This window comes from Spermophilus citellus (assembly GCF_964194105.1).
Source record: "Spermophilus citellus genome assembly, chromosome: 17".
Taxonomy (NCBI): Eukaryota; Metazoa; Chordata; class Mammalia; order Rodentia; family Sciuridae; genus Spermophilus; species Spermophilus citellus.
Window position 1 is genome coordinate 4826302 of NC_138199.1, and position 20302 is coordinate 4846603.

The 20302-nt window shown below is 37.8% G+C and overlaps 1 protein-coding gene across 2 annotated transcripts in view; it reads right to left on the reverse strand.

Annotated features, from left to right (window-relative positions):
* The window catches only part of ULK2 (unc-51 like autophagy activating kinase 2), a 102492-nt gene that overhangs the window by 40574 nt on the left and 41616 nt on the right, over window positions 1-20302 (reverse strand). For both annotated transcript variants that reach the window (XM_081270356.1, XM_081270357.1), the window contains exon 14: window positions 14328-14388. In XM_081270356.1, coding sequence (XP_081126482.1) covers window positions 14328-14388 — 61 coding nt within the window. The remainder of the gene's footprint in view (window positions 1-14327; window positions 14389-20302) is intronic.

Genomic DNA, 20302 nt, shown 5'->3' on the forward strand with positions numbered 1-20302 from the left:
TTTTACTTTACTTCTTGCTCTTTGGTAGTCGTCTTAAGGAAGCTAGTTCCTGTACCAACATGTTGGAGAGTTGGACCTACATTTTCTTCTAGTAGTTACAGGGTTTTTGGTATAATTCCTAGGTCTTTGAAGGGTGAGAGAGAGGAGTCAAATTTCATTCTTCTACATATGGATTTCCAGTTTTCCTAGCACCATTTGTATAAAAGGCTACCTTTTCTCCAACATACATTTTTATGTGGATTTATTTCCATGTTTTCTGCTCTATTTCATTGTTCTTCATGTGTATTTTCTTGTCAGTACCATGTTGTTTTTGTTACTATAGTTTGTAGTATCATTTAAGTTCCAGTATTGAGATGACTCCTGCTTTGCTTTTCCGAAGACTACTTTGCCTATTCTGGGTTTCTTATTTTTCCAAATGAATTTCAGAACTGTTTTTTCCAGTTCTATGAAGAATATCACTGGAATCCAGACCAGGATTGCATTAAATCTGCATAGTGCTTTTGGTAGTCTGACCATTTTGACATTATTAATTCTGCCTCTCCAAGAACATAGGAGATCTTTCCATCTATTAAGACCTTCTTCAATTTCTTTCTTTAGTGTTCTATAGTTTTCATTGTAGAGGCTCTTCACCTTTTTTTTATTTTATTGATTCCCCTTTTTTTGAGGCTACTGTGAATGGGATAGTTGTCCTAATTTCTTCTTCAGCAGATTCATCATTTAAGTATAGGAACACGATTGATTTATGAGTAATGATTTTATACCCTACTACTTTCCTGAATACATTTATCAGTCTCAGAAGTCTTCGGGTGAAGGTTTTTTTGTTTTTTGTTTTTTTGGAGGGAGAGGTGTCTTCTAAATATATGATCATATCATCAGCAAATAGAGATGATTTGAGTTCTTTTCCTATTTGTACCCCTTTAATTTCCTTCTCTTGCCTGATTGCTCTGGCTAGAGTTTCAAGGACTACGTTGAATGGGATTGGTGGAAATGGGCATCCCTGTCTTGTTCCTGTTTTCAAAGGAAAAGCTTTTAAGTTTTTCTCCATTCAGTACTATGTTGGCCTTGGGGTTTGTCTTATATAGACTTTACAAATGTTGAGGTAAATCCCTCTATCCCTAGTTTTTCTAGCGTTTTAAACATTAATAAGTACTGTACTTTGTCAAATGCTTTTTCTGCATCTACTGAGATCATTATGTGATTCTTGACCTTGACTTTCTCATTTATTAATTTCTATATATTGAAGCAACCTTGCATCCCTGAAATGAAACCCACTTGATCATGATGCACTGTTTTTAATGTCATCTTGTATGTGGATTGAAAATATTTTATTAATAATTTTTGCATCTATGTTCATCCAGGCTATTGGCTTAAAATTTTCTTTCCTTGATGTGTCTTTGTCTGGTTTTGGCATCACGGTGATATTGGGTTCATAGAATGGGTTTGGCAGAGTTCCATTCTTTTCTATTTCATGGAATAATTTGAGGATTGGTATTAGTTCTTCTTTAAAGGTCTGGTAGAATTCAGCTGAGAATCCATCAATCTTGAGCTTTTCTTTGTTGGAAGGCTTTTGATAGCCACTTCAATTTTGTTTTAGGGGACAGATGAGACAAGACACCAAAGACAGCAAAAAACAGATTTATTTGGCTGCAGCCAAGTTCAGAGGGCAAAGCTCTCGCTGTAATCAATAGCCCTGAACCCCAAGTTTAGGGAATTTCAGAACTTTATACCCAGTGTGTAAGGGGAAGGGCTCAGAAGTTCACAATCTACAGAAGTTCACACAAAGGCAGCTTTTTCTTTCACCATTCAAATTAACCCTTCAAGGACATTGCCTGAAAAGGGGAGAGCTTCTTCTCCCCTTTCTTCCCACCCCCTGCTAGCTGTTACTGTGTTACATCTCCTCTTTGAAATGTAAACATTTCTGTTAAGCTCGGAAAGGCTAGAGGCCTCATTAAAAGAAACTGTTTCCCTTATCATATTTTGCATTTGTAAACACACTCTACAAACTATTATATATAATAGTTTGTAGATAGTTACTATACTAGATAGTCCACAAATGTTTGTGAAAAAACTAGTAAAGAGGTTTTCATTTACTTCTAAGAATTTTTTTCTCCCCTGATTTCTCTGCTATCCATTCATCATCACTAAACGCTGTATTATTTAATCTCCAGATATTAGAGTGGTTTCTATTTTTTATCTTATCATTGATTTCTAATTTCATTCCATTACAATCTGATAGAATGCAAGGTTATTATCTCTATTTTTTATATTTGATAAGGTTTATTTTGTGACCTAAAATATGATCTATTTTAGAAAATGTTCCATGTGGGCCAGGCACAGTGAAACACGCCTGTAATCCCAGCAGCTCAGGAGGCTGAGGCAGGTGGATCCCCGAGTTCAAAGACAGCCTCAGCAATTGAGCAAGGCCCTAAGCAATTCAGTAAGACCTGGTCTCTAAATAAAATATAAAAAAGGGCTGGGAATGTGGCTTAATGGTTAAGTGCCCCAGGGTCCAATCCAAAGAGAGAGACAGAAAGAGAGAAATCCATGTGCTGCTGAGAAAAAAGTAAATTCTGTGAGGGATGTAATATTCTGTAGATGTCTGTTCAGTCCATATTATTAATTGTATTTTTTGGTTCTGTAGAATCTTTGACTTCTCTTGATGTGAGCAAACTTCAGTATTTAACCACACAACAGTCAGGACCCAGCTGTTTATAGTCAAGTGGAAATACTAAGTGATTCACCAATTAGTGTGCTTCTATATGCTCTATTTTTCATTTAGGTATTTCCATTAAGTATCTTTTTACACAATGTTTAGTATTTTCAATATCTGCCCATCTCATTCTGAGCTTTGCCTGCAATGGTTTGTTTTGTTTTATTTTGTTTTGTTTGGGGTGGGGGGTGGTACCAGGGATTGAACCCAGGGGCACTTAACCACTGAACCACATCCCCAGCCCTTTTCATTTTGAGACAGGATCTCAGTTTGCTGCTTAGGGCCTCACTAAATTGCTGAGGCTCACTTTGAATTTGCAATCCTCCTGCCTCAGCCACCCAAGCTGCTGGGATTATATGCATGCACGACCTTGACCGGCTAGTTTGCCTGCATTCTAAAAGCAGGGGGAAAAAAGAGAAAAGAAAAACAAATATCCACCACCTGAAACTTTACTAACCAGCTCTGGTGCCTATAAGCCAATACACACACAACCTAAGTTCTTCATTAAAAATAAAAAGACAATCAGTACAACCATCAGTTATCAGATACAAATAAACAAGTGGTATCTTCCTATTTCAACTTAAGAAATAAATAAAAACTTGTTTGAACATTCATTCTCTAGAAGTACACTGGGAATTCTTTTAACTTACACATTGTCAAGTTCTAATATCTCCCCCATACTGTTAATCTCCAAAGCAAAGTTAAGAAACTACATAAAGGTACCCTACGATTATAAACCCAGCAACCTCATAATTCAAAGTACCTCTCTCAGAGAACCCCAGTGAGCTTCTCTAATGACTCTAATTCATCTCCCTATCAGCATATGAAGAGAACAGCCATGGCCAGTATTTTGTAAATGTTGTCTAAGTCTCTGGACAGGACCTGCAAACAGGCTTGATCAGAATCTAGACAGTCTTCCCTAGTTTCCGGAATATGTAAGAATTTCAAGCAACTTAACAACAAATCCAATTAGAAAATGGGTGAATGGGACCTGAATAGACATTTCTCAAAAGAAGATATCCAAATGGTCAAATATATGAAAAATAATCCGATGTCACTAATCAATAAGAAAATACAAATAAAAACCACAATGAGTGTCTAAAAGAAGAAAAAGTAGGCCCAAATCTCCCACCATGTCAGCCTAGGATTTGACTTTCTTAACAAGACTCCTAAAGCACAAGAAATAAAATCAAGAATCAATAAATGGGATGGATTTGGGGCTGGGGTTGTGGCTCAGTGGTAAAGCACTTGCCTAGCATGTATGAGGCACTGGGTTTGATTCTCAGCACTATATATAAATAAATAAAGGACCATCAATAACTAATAAAAATATTTTTTAAATATTCTCTTTTATTGCTGAGTAATATTCCATTGTTTATAAATGACACATTTTTTAATCCATTCATCTACGGAAGGGCATCTAGGTTGGTTCCACAATTTAGCTATTGTGAATTGTGCTGCTATAAACATTGATGTGGCTGTATGCCTGTAGTATGCTGTTTTTGTCCTTTGGGTATAGACTTAAGAGAGGGATAGCTGGGTCAAATGGTGGTTCCATTCCCAATTTTCCAAGGAATCTCCATACTGCTTTCCATATTGGCTGCACCAATTTGCAGTCCCACCAGCAGTGTATGAGTGGTACCTTTTCCTACACATCCTCACCAACAAGTATTGTTGTTTGTCTTCATAATAGCTGCCATTCTGACAGGAGTGAGATGAAATTTTAGAGTAGTTTTGATATGCATTTCTCTAATTGCTAGAGATGATGAGCATTTTTTCATATATCTGTTGATTGATTGTATATCATCTTCTAAGGAGGGTCTATTCAGGTCCTTGACCAATTTATTGGTTGGGTTATTTGGGTCTTTTTTGGTGTTTAGCTTTTTGAGTTCTGTATATACCCTAGAGATTAGTGCTCTATCTGATGTGTGAGGGGTAAAAACTTGCTCCCAAGATTAGGCTCCCTATTCACCTCACAGATTGTTTCTTTTACTGAGAAGAAACTTTTTAGTTTGAATCCATCCCAATTATTGAGACTTAGAAGAGATAATGCTAAGTGAAGTTAGTCAATCCCAAAAAACCAAATGCCAAATGTTTTCTCTGATATAAGAAGGCTGATTCATAGTGGGGTAGGGAGGAGAAGCATGGGAGGAATAGATGAACTCTAGATAGGGCAGAGGGGTGGGAAGGGAACAGAGGGGGCAGGGGTTAGAAAAGATGGTGGAATGTGATGAACATCATTATCCAAAGTACATGTATGAAGACACAAATTGGTGTGAATATACTTCGTACACAATCAGAGATATGAAAAATTGTGCTCTATATGTATAATATGAATCGTAATGTGTAAAAAAAAAACTAAGAAAGAAAGCCACAAATAAATAAATAAATAAATAGGATGAATTCAAACTAAAAAACTTCTTCTCAGCAAAGGAAACAATCAAGAATGTGAACAGAGAGCTTAGAGAATGGGAGAAAATCTTTACCACATGCACCTCACATCAAGTATTAATCTACAGGTTATATAAAGAACTCAAAAAACTTAATGCCAAAAAAACCAAATAGCCCAATAGGCTAAGGAACTGATCGCACATTTCACAGAAGAAGTACAAGTGATCAACAAATATATGAAAAGATGGTACAACATCTTCAGCAATGCAAATCAAAACTACTCTAAGATTTCATCTTACCCCAGTCAGAATCGCAATTATCAAAAATACAAACAACAATAAATGTTGGCGAGGATGTAGGGGGAAAAGTACACTCATACATTGCTGGTGGGAATGCAAATTGGTGCAACCATTATGGAAAACAGTATGGAAATTCCTCAAAAAACCTAGAATGGAACCACTATTTGACCCAGCTATCCCACTCCTCGGTTTATACCCAAAGAACTTAAAATCAGCATATTACAGTGATGCAGCCACATCAATGTTTACAGCAGCTCAACTCACTATACCTAAACTATGGAACCAACGTAGGTGCCCTTCAACTGATGAATGGACAAAGAAAATGTGGTATATATAAATACGATGGAATATTACTCAATCTTAAAGAAGAATGAGATTATGGTATTTGCAGGTAAATGGATGGAGCTGGAGAATATCATGCTAAGTTTAATAAACCAATCCCAAAAAAACAATGGTCAAATATTTTCTCTGATATATGCATGTTAATTCACAATAAGGTAGGGGCTAGGGAAGAATAAAGTTACTTTAGGTAGAGGGGAATGAAGGGAGGGGAGGGGTTATGGGGGTAGGAATGAAAGTAGAATGAATCAGTCATTATTACCCTATGTACATATATAACGACATGACAGGTGGGATTCTACATAATGTACAATCAGAAAAATGAGAAATTATACTCAGATGACATATGTATGGTATTAGCAAAGTGCATTCTATTTTTATGTATAACTAATTAGAATAAATAAATTTTTTTTAAAAATCACATTGAGTTAACTGTGGGAGACCAACCTTACATGTGACTGAGTCACACTCCCAGGCTGGGTGTTGAGGCGCTCAGTCACAGAAATGTGGCAGAGCTTTCCCCACCCTTCTTGGGTTCGAGGGTCGGTGTTTCATGCATGGATGTGTCTTGATATAGCCCCATGGGTGAAGCTATGCTCACCTGTTCCTTTGTAATATAATCCCTTGCCCTGTTTAGGATAGAATCTTCCATGGAAGTGCCTTGTGTGTGTCTCCTTCTCTTACTGTGCCCTTGGGTGTGGCCTACCCAGGTGTCAGTCAACCTGCTGACAGTGGACATCATGAAGATAGACTCAGCCCCCTGAAACCTGACCCCTTGACTCATTTGAATAGCTTTTCCTCAATAAAAGGGGTCAGCGGGTGCTCTCACTCTCTCTTTCTGCGGACCCTTAAGGTCAGAGGAGCCGTCAGAGTGACCCCAAAGAAAAAGGTATTGTGTCTCTTGTGTGGTTATTTCGTGCAGCCCAGTTAGCCCAGTTTAACTGGAGTGACCCCTGAGCCTTTAGTCGCTAGAACAGCAACCCAGCAGTTAACATCTCACCCAAAAAAGAATGATTATTGTCAAAAAGACACGTGTTATCAAAAAACAAACAACAACAAAAAAAAACACAATAAATGCTGGTAAGGATGTAAAGAAAAGGAACTCTTATATACTACTAGTGGAAACGTAAATTAGTAAAACCATTATAGAAAACAGTATGAAGTTTCTTTAAACAAATGAAATAGAACTACCATATGACCCAACAGTACCACTACTGGTTACATACCCAAAGGGAAATGAAATCAGTACATCAAAGAGACATTTGCACTTGCACATTTACTGTAGCACTCACTATTCACAATAACTAAGATACAGAATCAACCTAATTGTCCACTGATATGTCACTGGATAAAGAAAATGCAGTACCATATACACAATGGGACATTATTCAGCCATCAAGAGATGAAATCCTGTCACTTATGGAAAGAGACGGAACTAGAGGACATCACCTTAAGTGAAATAAGTTAGGCAAAGGAAGACAAACACTGCATGTTCTCACTTACATGTGAAAACTAAAGGTGATCTCAAAAAGAAAACAAAAAGAAAAAAAGAGTGAGAGAACAGAATAGTGGTTACCCAAGTCTGAGGAGAGTACGCAGGGGAGGGATAGTTGGAAATAGGATGGTGAATGGCTACAGAGGTACAACTGGATAGGAGGAATAATTTTTATGTTCTATAGCACAAAAGGATAACTATGGTTGACAATAATAAATTGAACATTTCAAAATACTTGAGAGGAATCTGGGTTTGTTTGTTTCCTGTCTGTTCTGTTTGGTGTGGCATGGTACTAGGGAATGAACCCAGGTCTGCCTCTGAGACATATATCCAGTCCTCTTTATTTTTTATTTTGAGACAGGGACTCACTACATTGCCCAGTTGGCCTCAAATTTGAAATCCTCCTACCTCAGCCTCTAGAGTAGCAAGAATCTCAGATGTGCACCACCATGCCCAACAAGAGAGATTTTTGAAAGATCTCAATACAAAGAAATTATATAGTTCTGCAGTTATAGGTATGCCAATTGCCCTGATCTGATCATTACATATTGTATACATGTTTTGAAGTGCCACACTGCATCCCATAAATACATACAATGAATTCGTTCCAATATAGAAACTACACTAATTTTTAAAAAGAATGAAAGAAAAGAGTCCTCTCTGAATTTCCAATTAGATAAGATCACTGCTACCATTTTTCTATCTAGCTTTATATGGACCATCATTCAACTCCATAAGCCCAACATGAAAAGAGAGGTCTATGTATGTCCTGAGTCTCCAGAAGTCCTGCAGTTTAGATGGTTTACTATGAAGACTAAGCAGTCTGACCACACAGTAGCACAATCAGATATCATTCTATCTACTCTCAAGAATACTGAGCTGCAGAAAAAATCAGGTGAACGGTCCAGCAAGAAAAAACAGGGGCTGTGTATGCAGGTGGCCTTCATCAATGGCTGGTAACAACTAGTCTCATAATTCTGATACACTAACTTCATGTCTTTGCCTACTTTTTGCCTCGATACACAAGGAATGGATATTATATTCCAGTTTCTACTGGACACTGTCATATACACAATGAAGAAACCATTACCAAGAAATGTTTCTTTAGAAAGAAAAGTTAAAGGATTATTCAACAGGAAGAGAAGATGAAAGGAACCAAAAATTATTCAAGAAGAAAAAAGAGCAGCAAATCAAAAGCAGCAAAAACTAGCACTGTGCAATTAATGCCTTTATCCTCTAAAAAGGCAGCAAACAAGTTTGTATAAGACTTGTTTACCCCCATGGAACTCACACCATGTACCAAGGGACCTCAAGATACCACTGCTATTCAAGGGATCCCCTAGAGTACATCAAATTTTTTAAAAAGACACACGGAGACCTAACTACTATTATTACTATTGTAAACTAAAAGTACCAAGTTGTTTGAATGGAACTTCTTAATAAATTGTTATATTCCTATTAGCCTAGAAACATCACTAAAAAAAATTACTGAGACATTAAGGGAACCTCTAGTTAAACCTATTTTACAATAAACTAACATCCCACAATTCCAAAATTCCTAGACTCAAATTTGGAGCTCTTTTTATACTTTTTTCTGTTTTTCCTATTTTAAAAAATCCCTTCAAAGTAGTAAAGAGCATGTTATGGTTTAGATATGAGGTGTCCCCCACAAAAGCTCATGTATGGGAAAACACAGGAAAAGTTTAGAGGTACAATGATTGGGTTATGAGAACTTTAACCAAATCAGGGCATTAATCCACCTGAATGAATTAATTGAGCAGTAACCATAAGGAGGATGAGGCTGGAGGAGGTAGGTCATGCTTTTAGGGTACGCATTTTGTCCCAGAGCTTTCTCTCTGCCTCCTTGTTATCATATTCTGAACTGCTTTCCTCTGCCAGACCCTTTTGCCATGATGTTCTGCCTCATCTTGAGCCTAGAGCAATGGAGTTGGCCACCTATGAACAGAGACCTCTAAAACATAAGCACCAAATAAACTTTTCCTCCTCTATGTTGTTCTTGTCAGGTTTTTTGGTAATGTGACCAAAAAACTCACCAAAACAGAGCATCAATACTATTTAGAAGCAGTGTAACAAGATTTCATGACTACCTGGTAAGCGTTCATGAGTGACCTAGGAGCCATGTATCATCCAGCTGGCATCCAATGAAGGTGAGTAAGCATCAACAATGCCAAGTACATGTATATAGGCTGTATAAGTACATGTATAACAATGGCTGTCTTATTCTACCTATATACTTGTATGATTACACTGCTGGTGTGACTCTGCATCATGTATAGCTAGAGGAAGAAGGTGTGCTCCATTTGTGTACAACGTGTCAGAATGGATTCTACTATCATGTATCCTAATTAGAAAAAAAAAAAAAAAAAAAAAAAATATATATATATATATATATATATATATGCCAAGAACAACTTTCTATACACTTTTTAAAGACAGATGAAATGAAAACCTCAGAGGAGGAGGTATTAAGTGGAACATTTTACTACTAATATTTCCAAGAGAAATAACTATCCATTTAAGTGTTGCTCACAACACTGCCTAATTATATTTTATAGCACTAAGCAATACTTTCCTGAAATGGCAGGCTAATTTTGTGCCTAATAATGCCAGAACACTGTGGGCCAAAAACTTTAGGTCTTCAAAGACTTGTGAAGGCTTTAGTTATACAACATGTGCGTGTTTGTCCTCAATTATGTTCTCTAATGGATGCTAGGAAGTAAAATTCTATATATTGAATTATGTTTTCCTAATACAAAATTCTATATCCTAAAATTATATTTTTCTAAATAATATTGTAAGACTAGAACTACTGCCAAGCGCGGTGGTGCACACCTGTAATCCTAGCAGCTGGGAAGGCTGAGGCAGGAGGACTGCGAGTTCAAAGCCAACCTCAGGGCTGGGGTTATGGCTCAGTGGTAGAGCGCCTGCCTGGCATGTGTGAGACACTGGGTTCAATCCTCAGCACCACATAAAAATAAATAAATAATATAAAGCTATTGCGTCCAACTACAAAAAAAAAAAAAAAATTTTTTTTTTTTTTTAAGCCAGCCTCAGCAAATGGTAAAGCACTAAGCAACTCAGTGAGACCCTGCTCTAAATAAAACGGGGCTAGGGATGTGGCTCAGCAGTTGAGTGCCCTCGAGTTCAATCCACTTTACAAAAAAAAAAAAAAAAGACTGGAACTACTGTTTCTAGGAATTTTTCTCACGCTTAGACAAAAATCACTCATTTCAACAAAGTATTTCCAAGAAATTTCAACTTATTCTTCTCCTAGAGCCTAGCTTATAGAGCTAGGCTCTAGGAGAAGAATTAAATATACCATGCTATGGTTTAAATCTGAAATGTCTCCCAAAAACTCCAAAAACAGGGTATTTTCTTTTTATTAACAAAAGAAGCAAATTATTTACCCAAAGTGCAAAATTCTCAGATTGTCAATACTTAGACTTTGCTCACAATAAATACAATTCATGGGTTTATCAAATGGCATGGATGGAAATCATCTTCTTGCACAGATTTACCATGAATGCAAAAAAAAAATGTGACATGTTGATGAATTGTTTGATGAATTTAGAGAAGGACCCTGCCACTCTGGAGCAGAGATGAAGCAGGCTAGCTGGATCCATCCTGGCCAGCCAGCCCTCAACTGACTTGTCTCATGATTACAGATGCTTGAGCAAGCCTGATGAGCATCAGCAAAATTGCCCCAACTTCAAACCCATGAGCAAAAATGAATGTTGTGTATTAAAGCTTGGTGGCCACTGGGAAGTGGTGGAAGTTCGAGGATGTGGAGCTAGCTGGAGGAGGTGGGTCACTGGGACATGTTTTTGAAAGCTGTATTTTGTCCCTAGCCCCTTCCCCTCCCTCTCTCCTTCAATCGGCTTCCTCACTGCCATGAGGTAAGCTGCTTTGCTCTACCACTCCCTCTGTGCCACAAAGCTCTGTTTTACCAATGGCCCAAAAACAACAAAGCAAAGCAACTATGCACTGAAATCATAAGCTAAAATACACTTTTCTTCCTTTAAGCTGACTTTCTCGGTATTTTGTCACAATGAGAGATATCTTAGCACATACCACTACTAAAATTACAGGGATTGTCAGGCAATCCGGACCACTGAGATATGGATACAAAATCTTAATGGTTTCAAGAAAAATCTGTTTTTCACCTGTATCGACTATTTTAATCTTGTATATAGCATAACTTTTAATACTCCCTTTCTACTTCTGTTTTTAATTATATTTAACATGTTATGAAAGAATGCATTATTAATATTTTTCAAAGTATTCATAACCTCTCTCTGGACCCATTTCTACATTCCATTATTTACCTCCCACCCTGCCACAATTCTCTGGAAAACAGGTTGAAAAGCAGTTCCCATTTGAGACATGCTGTCCTCAGAGTGGAGGGTGAGAGAGTAATGAATGGCAGGACAGAAGCTTTCAGGGCCACTGAAGTTCTACCTTCACTCTTATTTCCTCAGCATGTCCCAAATAGGAGCTGATCTTCTAACCAGCAAGCCAGAAAGAAGGTAAATGAAGTAAAGTTACAGCTGATCCACAGTTGGTAGTAATATGAATAAAAAATAAGCTCTTGTTGCAAGCCAATGAAGTTTTGGGGTCAATACCATAGCAATAACCTAACAAACATCATTTCTTTGGTATCAAAGCCCTCCATTCTCACTCTTTTAAAAGCTAAGAAATCCTTTATCTTACTATATTCACATCTCTCTTGTCTAATTTCCGTTACTGACTTCACCACTGTGGCCCAGGACATTTAAAACCTCAGTTCAACCTTTCAACACTTCCTTGTTGCATGAAAAAAGTGTTTGAAAATAAAACATATATTATGCCACTAATATAACACATGCAAAAGTACTATATACTATTTATAGATAACATAAACACCTTGTTTTGACTGACCTTAAGATATTTTTACCTCTCTTAGCTGTTTAAAGGCAAAATTTTAAGTTGGAAGAGAATTGAGGGGTGACTATATAGGTAACATTGTGGAGGATAGTGAGGAGTACTGGGAATTTAATGCATTGGGACTCCACCACTGAACTACATCAGTTCTTTTTATTTTTTTATTTTGAGGCAGGGTCTCACTAAATTTCTTAGACTGGCCTTGAATTTGCAATCCTCCTGCCTTGGCCTCCCAAGTCACTAGGATTCCAAGTTTGGGCCACCACACCTAGCTACAGATTAAATATATATCATTCTTCATACTCTACTTTTCTCCATACTTTGCTTAAAATATCACATTTTGAAAAGAATGATAACACATGATGCCAATAAGATGGAGGACTAGGAACCTACAGGTTCCTCATTTCTCCATGGAGACAATAAATAGCAATATGTATAATAAAGCATTTGGGGGGAAACTTTAGAAACTAGTTTTGGGGTAGCAACACCCAGTTGAGCGCATAAACAAGAGGAGATGGTAAGGAGGAGGATAAGAAAGTTCACATTTTGTTTGCCCTAATTCCTCCTACCACCAGGCATGTTTAGGCAGGATCAGGAGAATATTAACCCAACTCCTAGCTCTTCCTGTAAGAACTTGCACCTAGCATTATGGCTTATATGGGGTCTGTGTGAGAAACTGGTTTCTATCTTGCCTGGCTCAGAGTATAAATGGAAAAGGCGACACAATTTGATTACCAGATGGGAGGCCAGTGAAAGCAGAGGCAAACTCCAGAGTACATTAGAGCAGCAGAGACTGTAGTTCTGAAAGCAGGCACAAAGGAGCAAGAGATTAAAAGCAGAGGAATATAACACACATGAAACCAAAACACCCTAAGAAAAAAACAGGAAATTAAAACAATCAGAAACAACATGTATAAAGGCTGAGACTGTAGCTCAGTACTAGAGTACTTGTCTAGCATGCACAAGGCTCTGGGTTCAATCCCCAGCACTGCAAGGAAAGGACAGGAGAGGAGAGGAGAAAAGAATGCTAGGATAAAAGCACATGCACAACCCCACAGAAAACATACCCCAGAAAAGGTCTGTGGTCTTAGAATCTCTAGCCAGGCTGATTGATAAATATCTTTCCCCTTATAATGCAAGTTCATAAATATTAAGAGAGAAGACTGTCTTCAACCCAATTTTCAACAAAAGATCACAAAGCATACAAAAAAAACACAGAAACATGATTCAACCAAGGAACGGATAAAGGTCCAGAAATCAATCCTAAGAAAACACATCTATGAAGAGCCCAAGAAAAAATTTAAAGTAATAATCATGAAGTTACTCAATGAACAAAAAAAGAAAACAGGTAGATAACAAATGAAATCAGGAAAATGAAGCTTGAAACGAAATGAGAAAATCAAAGAGAGAAAAAAAAAACTATTAAAAAGAACCAAATGAAAATTGTGGAACTTAGTGAGATCCTGTCTCAAAAGAAAAATTAAAAGGGCTGGGGATTTGGTTCAGTGGTAAAGCACTTCTGGGTTCAAAACCCAATACCAAAAAAAAAAAAAAAACTGAAAACAGGATCTTGAAGAGATATTTATACATTCATTCAGCAGCATTATTCATAATAATCAAGAAGTAGAAGCAACCCACATGTCTATCAATGGGTGAATGGATAAACAAAGTGTCTTTTATAATGCAATATTTTTCAGCCTTATGAAAGAAAGAAATCTGTCACATGCTACAACATGAATGAATCTTGAGGACAGTACCTTAAGTGAAATAAGCCAGTCACAAAAAGACAAATACTTGTATGATTTCACTTACATGAGTTATCTACATTAGTCAAATTCACATAAACAGAGGGGAGGGAGAAATGGGGAGATGTTGTATCATTTAGTAAGAATCAAGTTTCAGTTTTATGAGATGATAAAATCCAAAAGACTGGATGCACAATATATATATATATATATATATATAACACTACTGAACTGTAACCTTAAAATGGTGAATAGCGTAGATTTTGTGTGTTGGTTATCACATCATTTTTTTCAAAGTGATAAATTTTGAAACAAAATTAAATTAAATTAAATCAAATACCAAAAGTTCTATAAACTTGCAAAAATAACAAAATACAAAACTTTTAATAAAATACAAGCAAACATACCCTCCACACACCAAGAACTCATTTGAAGCACGTCTGCCAGTAGTTCCCATTGGCATGTCATCTAAGAAAGAGAAAACTACAATCAGTTCTGTTATACCCCATGCTTTGAAAAAATGCAAATTTGTTCCAACATGATTATTATGAAACATTCTGAGTACAACATGAATGATCCATTTATGTTTCAATTCCACCAATGAAAATAATAGGTGAACACAGAAAATTGCACCCATCTGAATATACAGGATGTTGACCTTTCCATGCCAGTTCTACCAGCAAACTTATTGCCTTTTCCAAGGTAAACTGCCGTATCTGTTGCAGTATTTAAGTATTTCTTCACCATCCAACATGTGTAGAAATTGTGCTTTTATTTTTAATTAGATTCCTTTCTATAGGTCACTGACAAGTTTTGAGTGTTACCATTTAGCTAGCCCATAAGCTCTGTGTTTTTTAAAACCTTTTTTCTTCACTAGGTTTGTGTAATAGTGGGGGGGGGGGCTGGCTTTGTTGCTGAGATAGGGGTCTCATTATGTTGCCCAGGCTAGTCTCTAACTCAGGGAGCTCAAGCGATCCTGCCACCTTAGCCCTCCAAGTAGCTGGGGCTACAGGAATGCTCCACCACATCAGGCTTGCTCTGTGGTTTTTATTGTACCATTCTGCAAAGAACACATACATCACACTATACTGGAAATTATCATATAACAAAGTCTATCTCAATCTAATGTTAAACTACCCCATCCTCCTGAATAACTCTTTTGAATATACTATGGAAGCTGAGGACTCCTGGACACAGTAGCACATGCCACAGGCCATCTTAGTCTACTCTTATGTTTCCTCTGAATGTGGGAGTACTGCACAGCTCAGAACTCAGGGACTCTTCATTCCCTGCCACTGTTATATTCACTAACACACTGCTCTATGTCATTTTATGTGATATGCAACAGAAGTGTTGATCAAATAATAGATGTTTACGAATAAACCGTGCTGCTAACCTATACTCAAAAGACAGAAGAATCACAAATATTCTTTTGAATAACCCTACATAGGAAGTGAGACAGATGTTTATTTGTCACATCTCAGGTCCCTATTCTCAACAAGGGTATATTCTAGAAGTGAAAGAACCTAATAATGTCAGGTAGTGATTGGAAATGTAAAGGAAAATAAATCAGGGCAAGGGAACAACAAGTAGTAGGATAAAAGAAGAGTCTATATTAAAGATATTAAATAATTCCTATAAGTAGAAAGGAAGAAAAAGGGAAGAAGAGGCAAGCCTAGAAGCTAGGTTTCCCTTGTTTTGTAGCTTTGAGTGTGGAGGCACATATGATTATAAAACAAAATTAAATTAAAAAAAAAAAAAAACAATCCCTAGAAATCAAAAGTAAAATGAAGCCTGGCACAGTGGCACACACTTGTTGTCCCAAGTTTAAGGCCAGCCTGGGAAATAGAACAAAGCCCTGTTCTAAAACAAGAAAGGATTGGGGATGTGGCTCCTCGTGATACTGTGTTTATCTAGTACATGTTAGGCCCTAGGTTCAATCCCCAGGACTGCAAGAAACAAAATGAAGCAAAGGAACCTAACCACAGATCAACTTGGTAGCTTAATCAACAGCAGGAAATTATTTCAAATGACTTTAAACTAAGTAATTTGTGTATCTCTAATGGATTATCCTAGAACAAAGAAACACAGAAAGAGATTTTAAATGACTTTAGTAATTATACATTAAGTAATATTTATATTGTTATTTCAATGCAATATTGCTATTTTGAAACTCCAAAGAGTGAGAGAAAAGATTACAGCCTAAATTCACACAGATTAAAACACACACACACACACACACACAGAGAGAGAAAAGTCTACTGCCACAAAAACTGGGAAGATAGAAAGCTGGTGGACAAGTGATATTGACCTACTTGACCCAAGAAGATAGAATTTTTAACCCCAGAAGTAAAGCAACTTAATCACAGAACCCCAAAAGGCTTGAGTAATTAGCAGTACCAGAGACCTTGAAAGTAGGAACAAAACAAACAAAAAACACCCCCACAGGCTTATTTGAAAGTCTATTTAGAAGCAGTTAAAATACAGTAAATTATAACATTGTAGTGTCTTTAAATTTTTTATTAAATGAGTAATTATAACTGCTCACACCCGGGGGGGGGCGGGGGGGACAGGTAACTATATGAGAGGATGGATATGTCAATTTTTTTCGTTAGAGTACCCTTTTTAATAAATACGAATATATCTATATCATTAACATCAGATGTGTACCTTAAATAAACACAGTAAAATTTATTTTCAAAAATACAGAATATTTTTTTAAAATACAGAATTTTTAAAAAGCATTAGAATTTCATGTCCTTTCTCTAATTCAATGTAGAAAGGCAATGAATGCCCAGACCCCACTATTGTGAAAAACTGGATGTTTCTATTGGGACAGAGTAAAACTGGGTCTCTGGATCATAGAGCACAAGGAAGAATTAAAGGCAAAGGTATTATGGTTTAAAAAGGTTAATGAGGGAAAGTAAGTAAGTGAAATTTTACACTGAAAATTGAGTCCTCCTGACATACTACTTTACTGGTTCCCTTAAACAGTATCAGATTTATACTCTTTAGGCAGAAGATTGGATAAATCTTCTTTGAGGTATCTAAGTAGCCCTTCAAAAAGGAAATAGTCCAAGAAAATGCCCCAGCCATAGTACCCAGTACTATCAATCAGACGTAGCTCTAAATAGAGATTTCAGTTTTTAAATCCTCCATTCTTAACTATGATAATCAAACAACAAAACAGAATATTACACCTTGAAATAAGAACAATGTCAGAGCAGGGAGACAAAGGACTGAAAATTAAAAACACGACAGCATAAATGAAAAACTAAACAGAGTGGTGTTAAATAAAACTTACAGGAGGCCACTGTTTTGGTCTAAGCTCTATACTAGACTCCAACCAACAACCAGGCTAAAAATAGTCACTCATGCTGAAACTCCATCAGCAACCTGATACTAAGCTTTTATCTGACCTTCCAAGAAATCAGGATTACAGAGATAACAGTCAAATTTCCCAACCAAAGTAGTTTCAAGTGGTGTGTTCATAAGTTTTCTCTGCCTTAATCCTTTCACAGGAAAGGTAACCTAAGTTTTTACTCTAGGTTACCTGATGTTGACTCATCAGTTACTTTTTCATTATTCTGTCTCCCAGTCTGAGCCTTACAGGAAAAGTAACTTTGAAATAATAATTAGCTCTTTGTTTTTTGTTTCTGCTTTCTTTTATTTTTTTTCATATTTTTTAGTTGTTAATAAGCACTTATTTTATTTACTTATTTTTATGTGGTGCTGAGGATCGAACCCAGTGCCTCACACATGCTAGGCAAATGTCTGATCTACCACTGAACCACAACCCCAGCCCTGTTTCTGTTTTCTTCAGTCCTTTTCTGTCTCTAAAATCAAGCTCCTCTGCTCAGTTTATAGGAACAACACATTCTGTTTCATGCAACAAAGTATTGCTCGATTCTAGAATCGAAAATAAACCCAATTAAGAACATTAAACTAAATTGTTGTAATTTTATCCTTTGATAGGATTAGAAGAAAACATTAATGACATTTCCTAAAATATAGAGTATTAAGTCAAATAGATAGAAAATCATGGGCTGGGGCTGTAGCTTAGTGGTAGAGCGCTTGCCTAGCATGTGTGAGGCACTGGGTTCGATCCTCAGCACCACATAAAAATAAATAAGTAAAATAAAGGTGTTATGTCCATCTATAACTAAAAATATTTTTAAAAAATAAAATAACACCCTAGGAGAGTACAGTAAGAAGAAGTGACAGCATACAGAATACTACAGGGACACAGCCACAACAATGTTTATAGAAGCACAATTCACAATAGCTAAACTGTGGAGCCAACCCAGATGCTAGCGGTAAAAAAGTCCAACGGGACCTATTGCTTAGCTCAGGACCTACAACTCATCAACACCTCCATTAGGCACATACATCCTTTGGTTCCCAACCCATACATCCTGCTGTCTCAGATGCCCCACACTGCCACCCACTTCTTGGTCACAGACTTAAAGGATATCTTTTTGCCTTTAACCTAGACTGTCCTTCCTCAGGGATTTTGAGATAGTCCACATCTCTTTGGACAAACCTTGGCCTCCGACCGTCAATCTTTTCACCCCCAGTGCCCCGAATCCACCCTCTTACAATATGTTGAAGGCTACAGTGGCCCTCAGGGACTAATATCATCTGGCAAATCTCCTTGCCCACCTGCAGGGAGGAAAGCACCCCACCACAGCCTTTAAGGCTACGGTAGTCCTCAGGGACTCCTTCCTTGGGCAGATTCCTAAAGTCCTAGTCCTCTCACCTTCAGCCACTAGAGAGATGCTTACCCTCCCCTTCCTCTCTGCATGCCCTGCCTCTCCCCCTCTTTCTAGCCATGGGAGTATCCGGCCTCTCCAGGAGGGGTCCCGAAAAGCCTTGGCCAAGGTCTCCCACGGTTCTGGTTCTGTCCAGGACAAGAGCTTCGACTGTCAGGATTCGGTGACAACCAATCTCTGCAGCTCGAACCTGCCACTTGGGCACTCTTGATTTTTTGGCTCTAGCGGGGATGCCCCTTTTGCCAAAAAATCAGTTTCCTCCTTCTCTGCGTCCTCTTCCCTCCTCCTTACATGGGTAATGTGTCCTCTCTGCCAGTCGACTTTCCCCTACAATGCCTTTTGGATCAAATATAGCACCCAGACCTGGCCCACTTATCCCTTAGACAACCAAAGCAGATGGCCCCTTTTTGGATCCCTGGATCCCTCCATACTAAGGGATCTCTAGAATTACTGTGCAAAAAAAATGGGTAGAGATCACTTATGTCCAGGCTTTCTTCTTGCTCCGATCCAATCCTGCTCTCTATACCTTTTGCAAACCTCTACAAATTCTTCTAGCCCGTCGAAAGGGCGCTCAACAGATAACACAGTTCTCCTACTTATATCGGGCCTCTCCACAAAAGGCCCAAATAGCAGTAAATAGGTCACACATCTAGGGTTCTCTCTCTCTCAAGGGAAAAAGGCCATTACAGAAGACAGAAAACAGCTTATTGTGTCTACACCTACACCAAAGACATACTCTCCTTCTTGAGTTTGGCTGGGTACTTCAGGGCCTGGAATTTCTCCCACCTCGCCAGGCCACTAATCTGGCCAAGGGCCTCCAAGATGAACCCCTACCCTCAGCGACAGGGAAGCCCTTTACAATCCTTGAAAAGGCCCTCCTGGGCTGGGGATGTAGCTCAAGCAGTAGTGCGCTCGCCTGGCATGCGTGCGGCCCAGGTTCGATCCTCAGCACCACATACCAACAAAGATATTGTGTCCGCCGAAAACTAAAAAATAAATCTCTCTCTCTTTAAAAAAAAAAATATTTTTTTTCTTTTTTTTATTGGTTGTTCAAAACATTACATAGTTCTTGATATATCATATTTCACACTTTGATTCAAGTGGGTTATGAACTCACATTTTTACCCCGTATACAGATTGCAGAATCACATCAGTTACACATCCACTGTTTTACATATTGACATACTCATGTCTGTTGTATTCTGCTGCCTTTCCTATCCTCTACTATCCCCGCTCCCCTCCCCTCCCCTCCCCTCTTCTCTCTCTACCCCCTCTACTGTAATTCATTTCTCCCCCTTGTATTATTTTTCCCTTTCCCCTCACATCCTCTCATATGTAATTTTGTATAACCCTGAGGGTCTCCTTCCATTTCCATGCAATTTCCCTTCTCTCTCCCTTTCCCTCCCACCTCTCATCCCTGTTTAATGTTAGTCTTCTTCTCATGCTCTTCGTCCCTACTCTGTTCTTAGTTACTCTCCTATATCAAAGAAGACATTTGGCATTTGTTTTTTAGGGATTGGCTAGCTTCACTTAGCATAATCTGCTCTAATGCCATCCATTTCCCTCCAAATTCTATGATTTTGTTATTTTTTAATGCAGAGTAATACTCC